Source organism: Benincasa hispida, chromosome 4, assembly GCF_009727055.1.
Source record: "Benincasa hispida cultivar B227 chromosome 4, ASM972705v1, whole genome shotgun sequence".
NCBI lineage: Eukaryota > Viridiplantae > Streptophyta > Magnoliopsida > Cucurbitales > Cucurbitaceae > Benincasa > Benincasa hispida.
Window position 1 is genome coordinate 25,304,903 of NC_052352.1, and position 7,039 is coordinate 25,311,941.

Below are 7,039 nucleotides of genomic sequence, written 5' to 3' on the forward strand. Positions count from 1 at the left end.
TGGAAAACAAAAGTTGCATCCTCGTGAGTCAAATCAAGGATCATTAGGAGGACTGCAACTTTGAATCAAAGACCCAACCAACCGGCCAAAGGCTTGTCTTGATTTCTTGAGACAAATATTATATATTATATAACATCACTTAACTTGATCGAGAGTTGAACTTTTGACCTACTTTGGTCGAGAATCCAACTCTCGACCTTCTTTGTTAATTTTATTTTGTTTTCTTCTTTCACTCTCGATCTTCTAAATACTTGTCATACTACCACATTTTTTTTAATACTTTCAAAAACTGTTATATTTTATCTAATAATTTTCTCAAAATATAATACTAAAATAAAAGATGCCCTGAAATTCCACCGTCCTTTCACAAAAAATTAATGAAAATTGGAGAGAAGAAATAAAAGGTAATTTTTACCCGTGTGGGGGAATTTCCCGAACCATATCCAATGATAGCAATGACATGCCTAGGTTAGTAAAAAAAAAAACCTATACTATCACTCTTCGACTCTATTCATCTTTTGCAAGCACCTTGCCCACAAAATTCAAATTTCAAAACTAAAATAACAATATTTTGAAAATTAGATACTAAGGTCATATTTGCCAAACCATAATGAAAAATTGGAATAATCGGAATGAGATTTCATTGATGCATGAATTGTAATTAGGCTTGAATGCAAACATAATTGAATTATTTTTTTATCACATTTACCTGAAATTATGAATCTGTCACATTTTATTATTACCGTTATCACTATCATTACTGTTTGACTCTAACAATAACGGTAACGATAAATGTGACAAATTCATAATTTTCATACTATTAGGGTCAAGTAGTAACAATAACGATAAATGTTACCGTTAAGGTCAAACACTAATGGTAGTGATAATGGTAATGGTAAACAATGATGCTAATAGTAATGGTAAGGGTAGTAAGTCCCACATAATTTTCAACCATAATCAGATTGAGCATCATTTATTCCTCAATTAGATTAACGATTTGATTAGGATCACACATCTCATTATGACATCACCATTGATGAATTCCTCTTCAACAGGTGTTAACTTGGCCTAAATTGAAACCAAACTCCAAACTTAGGAGTTGTTTGGAGGATTGTAATAGAATGGGATTGGATTATAATGTAATCCAAAACCCATATTTGGATTGAGCATTTTGGGTCTGATTTGTAATATTTTGGGTCTAGTTTGTAATATTAAACCCATTTCGATTCCAACAATTTTTTACCTAATCCTCTTTCCCACAGTTTCAATCTCATTTCCATTCCACCTTTGATTCTCCACGCATTCAAAAACTCATTTAATTCCTAGTAATCTTGATTATATTACAACCCCAAACAGCCCCTAAAAGATTACATGTGTATCATTTTGAAACCATAAAGACTCACATTAAATCACTTTCCAAATGTCATTCTAAATTTGCTCTTATTTTATTTTGATTCACAAATTTTCACAACATTTGCATGACTATTTAACTAATATAAAACTTATACTATTTTTAGTCCTCGTCCTGCTGTTGTATTGTCCCATGGACTTCTATACATATCTACACCGAACATATTTAAATTCATAATTTTTTTAAATATTAACATTCGAATAAGCATGACCCAAATGAATATTCGGTTCAGTTCTAAGATTTAAGGATAGAAATTGACATTTTAGTTGTATTTTAACTTTAAAAGTTAAAAAGAGCACAGATGAAATGAAAGCAGGCTGTTGATTATATATATATACCATCATTGCTCTAACTTCTAAAAGGCTATAATCTCATAAATTCAACACAAACCAACAGAGGAATTAAGAACACAAGCAAACATAATAAAGCATTACAGTAAAATCCGAAATAAGATTCTATAATCACCATATAATTATATTTAGTTAAAAAGCCAAATAATAAAGTTACCCCACTCTTTTCATTGTAAATAATCAAATAAATGAATATGACTAAATGGATTCTCTAAAAGCTTTTCCTACTGTAAATTGAATACATTTTAAATCCTTGATTTAAATCTTTTCTGATATTTTCTTTTCTTTCATGTGTATTCATATAATGAATTGGTTTATGTAAAACTCCACGTCTTCTTTGAGTTATCAGCCACTATATGAGAAGAAAAATGTCCGTATACTCTCCTATATTGATCGTAACCGATTGTCGTAATCATCGTTGTATTGATCTTGATCAAACACTCTCTTATTATCCTATTTGCCTCCAACTGCTTTTCATTGTATTCGAAGGGCATCTTCAGGATGAACCTGAAATTCAAATGTTGGATAATAATGAGTTAAAAAGGTAAGCAAAATGATGAAACAAGTGGTAAAATAGTTGTAGGCTTGGACATTTGTTTCCAACCTGAAAGAATCTTTCTTCGTTGAGACTTACAGTTCTAAGTTTTAATTCTCCTCTATGAGTTGTCATCTCGTCTAATATTTCGGCATCGTAGTATTCTTCGTTACTCTCTTCCGCAATTGAATCAGGTGGCTGCTTTTCCTATGTACACATCAGAAGCAAACATTTAGAATAAGTTTCTTGGAGAGATGGGAGGGCATTTCAAGCAACTTAAGATCCACTAGAGTAAAGAAAGTTAAACTAACCGGCACTGTGAGATTAATGGGGCGAGGTCCAGCACCAGCAATCTCCTCATACTCTGAAGCATCTAGCTCTTGAAGATGGCTATGCTGGAAGAACTTGGGAAGCACGTGCTCTCTTATGCTAATGAGGAGGAAAAATGGCAGTGGGAACAAGATCCCAGCTACAGGTATCCATGTTACACCAAAGCACAGCAAGAAATATGCAAACTGAAGGAGGGTAAACGAAGCAATGATCTTGAATGGCACAGATTCAACGAAAGACAAATGAGACCCCTCCAAGACTCTGTAGAACACAGAGAAGGAACATAATATTAGCATATAGTAGAGTCCTAATTATATTTGAATAAACTATAAAGCATGAAAACTAGAAACTAGTGCCAGAAACTTAGCAATCCTTCTTCGAAACAGTGTGTTTAGTTTAACTTTTCAAGTGTTTAATTTTGAAAATAAATCGTATTGAAAAAATTGAAGTGTTTGGTAACTACTAAAAATAGCTTTTGAAACACTTTTAAAATATATTTTAAACCCTTTTGAAGAATACTTTTTTCTCTAGTCCTTCCAAACAGGTCATAAGTTTAAGCAAACTTACTTGAAACGCCGACTGGGTGTAATGAAGAGCAACAACATTCTTTCCCAGAACTGATTTCCTGGAAGACTATCAACGGCCATGTAAGCAAAGTATCCCCAAAGAACTGAAGTTGGTATCATTTTCATTATAGGGATAGCAAATATTGATGCAGCAACAAGGAAAGACTGCAGCAAGTTGCTCATTCTTTGCTCATTCACACGAACAGGCAAATAAGGATCTATATTTTTCTCAGCGTCGAATTTTCCCTTCTTATCACCTTCATCAGCATTCATTACTGCCTTTGTCAAGGTTTCTAGCTCTTTAGGCTGCAAAAAGAGCAAATAAGGTGGCATGAGATAACCCGTTCTAGGAGTATAAAAGAAGGGAGTACGTGGTTAGAATAGAGCGTTACAGTTGGAGATGCATCCATTTCAATGAACACAGCTTGCATCTTTCCATAAATTTCAGAGTTGCTTGCTTTCTGCTTGATACATTCCTTTGCTCTCTTTACCATTTTTCTTCGAATTAGCTGCAATTGATATAGAAGTATAAGAATCCACTTAGAATGGTCTGAATATAGAACAGTACTGGCGAGTTTTGTTGCCATCCAATGCTTACACACCTGCCGTTTAAGCACTGCGAGACTCTTGGTGTGCATTGGGGACTGTGGGAGGACACCATTAGAAGGAGGCAATCCAAGCAATCCACAAATGACAGTCTGTAACAACAAAAACATGGCAGTTTGTGACGCTGGCGAGAGAGCATGGTTTGGTAAAAGGATAAATACATGAGGTAAAAGAAATCAAGTTACAAATATTTACCATAATCCCAAGCAAGAAGACATCATAATGATATGCAGATGGATTTTGAAGGTTAAACTCTTTCTGTTGCGCCATTTGTGCTGCAACACTATGGTCAAAGAAGTAAAGGCCTGCTATCATCACGGCTGGCAGAGTAGCAGCTAAGATGTAAGTCAATGGAACCTTCCCCATGTCCTGCGAATCGATCATGTGAAGCGGATTTTTAATTCCAGTCGTTGGTATTAGTAAATGGATTGGATTATGATCAAAATAAATAAATAAAGCTCTGTTTACCCAAACGATTATGAGCTTTCATAACTTGACAGCTGAGAGGAAATGGAATGAAGCTTAAAAAACCTCACCTTCGCTACAGTCCAGTGGTACAATGAGGCTGGTTCCCAAGGTAATGGACAAAAGAGTCTCCTTGGGACTCCATGTGGAACCTTGCTGGGGACCCCATAAGACAGTGCTGTCCAGAACACGACCATAAGCGGAACCCCATAGTCTGCAATGAAACTCCGGAACCAGCCTGCCACAACAAGATATCAAATAAGTAAGAATGATCTCAAATTTAACTTTAAATTTTGCAGATGTTGGCTCCCTAAATCGAATTTGTACCAGTTCCATATTTCCATGATCTTGCACCTCTGCTTTTCAAGGCTGTGAAGAGTACACCCATCGAAAAAATTACTGCAAGCAACCCATTTGTATACAACCATTCAAATTGGAACTCCAGCAGCTCTGGCTTTTCTGACTTGGGAATCTGGAATTCGCTGATCAGTCCCTGCAATTAGGATATTTAGTAAGTCTCACTCAAGCCATCTCCTCCTTTTGTAATAAATGTCGATCAATAATATACCCTTATTGCCTCTTGAAAGAAAAGAACAGCAATAAGCATGCCAAATAATTCCCCTGCAACTCTTGTAAATTTGGTGATGACGTTGCAAGCATTAAAGATTGCAAGGAGAATCAGGAACAATCCTGTCCAAATGCACACCCTAAGATAGACATAAGAGGAAAGTAATTATAACCCAAAATTTCCACCAAGATAAGGGAAGAAGGTAGCTAATATCTGGAAAACTAATTCACTTACCATCCAGCCCAGGCTATAAAGAGCCCGCCTCCTAACTCTGGCCGGCCTTGGCAGAAACTGTACAAGTAAATGTACATTATAACTGTTGGTTCTGCCACTCCTAAAATCAGCAAAGGCTGTCCCCCAAATATTGAGTGGATAATTCCACACAGCGCAGTTGAGGCTAATGTTTCCACGGTGCTCAATCTTCCACCTAAACACAATTAAGATTGAAATAAGAACCCCATTTCCAGTTTATATAAATGAAAGACAAACAAAACGAAAGACTAATGGCATTTTATCAGCATTCCAAAGATAAAGATGCACCTGTATCCCTACTAAGTTGCTCTCCAAAGGCAATAACAGGAAGAGCTGAGGCGAAGAAAATGTACATGGTCGGAGCTAAAATCCTGGGAAATGCAAAAAAGAAATAACATCAAGTAGATTAGAACATTGTAGGAGATGATTCAAGACCCTGTATAAAATTAGTTCTTGAATTGGCATTTTAATGACGGGAAAAAAGAACCTGACGCCTGAACATAGTGCACATATCCAATCCTGTTTATAGCACGCTGCCCTTCCCTTCAAATCGTTTACTATTCCCTCGAACGGAGCCCCCATCACTGTAGCCAATCAAAGCAACTACGAAAATTAAAATTCACCTAACAATGCAACTGCTTAATTTATCTTCACATTACAAGAAACAGCCATTGAATTTGAACGCGCAAACACACACACTCATATATATAAGTATGTATATATAGCCCCTGAAGATGCAAAAGGACGGAGAAGATAGAATAAAAACAAAGGCTATGTGATTTCCAATACCGCGTAAGATTCTCACGAGACAACGGAGAAAGAAACAAAGGAAACGTTTCAAACTTACCACATTCTTTGAATGACAGAGTATTGGTATGCATGTGATAGTGGTTAGAAATTCATTAATTAGCAACAGAGAAAGAAGCAAGCATAACTCTCCAACGTAGATATAATACCAACAAAAAGCATGATTAATACAAAGATTTGACTAATTAAAACAATCAAATGAATCTCTCTCGGTAGCGTCAAAACACTAATCTCATACGATGAACTGTCATCGATTAGAATTAAATAACCTTTTCCAAAAAGGTAAACGAACAGGCATAATAAATCAAGAACCACATCTCAACAAACATTACGCATGTTGAATGTTCATCAATGGTTCTAAATAGAACTCGATAATACGATCGTATTCTCATGTTCTAACATTGTAGAGAATCAACAGAACAATGCGGCATTGCCATGCAGAGTTAACGAAGAAGCGAATGACCTAACAGAGAGCGTTTCAGTAATCGGATAAACGAAGAATCACCTCAAGGCCGGTGAATATGGCAGAGAAAAAGTAAAGGCTGCTTCTATCAGTATTGTCCGTCCGAGGCTGAACACCGGAGTTACCAGCCGAAAGAATCACCGGCGAAGGTGGAGGCGGGGAGAGCCAACAAATGGTGAGTGACTTATTTTATTTTTTTTTAGATTCAAAAAAGGAAAATAAATTATTAAAAAATAAAATAAAAAATTTTAATGGTTGATTGGTTGATTTCTGGGTTATTTTTATTTTTCAGTTTCCTCTCCCTGGCGAGAGAAATGCGGTAAAGGGCAGATCTTCGAGCGTTTGGCTCGGGGTTTTAGCGATGACCGCAAACCCAATTACTCGGCGCGAGAAATTTCGTTACTTCGGCCCGGTTGTTTCGGCTCTATTTTATGTGATGATCTGGATTTCGTTTCTCGTCTGACGAGGAAAATTAAAACAAAGCGTTTATTCTCCACTAGATCTATGACTACGAGATCACCTGGAACTCGTAAAATCACAGCCGTAAATCACGGGCCTTTCTTTGAAATCTAATGGTTGTCTTTCCTTTTCCTTTTTGTTTAAATTAGGGTTGGTTTCTTTTAGGGTGTTTTGGTCAAACCAATTGGGTTAAAAAACACATGCGGTTGTCAAGACTTTTTTTTATT

General features: G+C 36.1%; 1 protein-coding gene across 3 annotated transcripts; it reads right to left on the reverse strand.

Moving 5' to 3' along the window:
- Positions 1 to 1,877: 1,877 nt before the first annotated feature.
- Positions 1,878 to 6,623, reverse strand: LOC120075331 (probable boron transporter 6). 3 transcript variants are annotated; one of them, XM_039028629.1, is made up of 14 exons: positions 6,396 to 6,623; positions 5,571 to 5,667; positions 5,372 to 5,454; positions 5,066 to 5,258; positions 4,832 to 4,970; positions 4,591 to 4,756; positions 4,335 to 4,501; positions 3,994 to 4,167; positions 3,795 to 3,890; positions 3,585 to 3,701; positions 3,194 to 3,498; positions 2,608 to 2,887; positions 2,366 to 2,503; positions 1,878 to 2,268 (listed from the first exon to the last, which is right to left on the reverse strand). In XM_039028629.1, the coding sequence occupies exons 2-14, from the start codon at positions 5,663 to 5,665 to the stop codon at positions 2,236 to 2,238; spliced, it is 1,986 nt and encodes a 661-aa protein (XP_038884557.1). In that variant the 5' UTR covers positions 5,666 to 5,667; positions 6,396 to 6,623; the 3' UTR covers positions 1,878 to 2,235. The 3 variants fall into 3 exon arrangements, with proteins under 3 accessions (XP_038884557.1, XP_038884556.1, XP_038884558.1); XM_039028628.1 differs by lacking the exon at positions 6,396 to 6,623 and having other exon boundaries at positions 5,571 to 5,761; XM_039028630.1 differs by lacking the exon at positions 6,396 to 6,623 and having other exon boundaries at positions 1,879 to 2,268; positions 2,396 to 2,503; positions 5,571 to 5,761.
- Between the last annotated feature and the right edge of the window lie 416 nt (positions 6,624 to 7,039).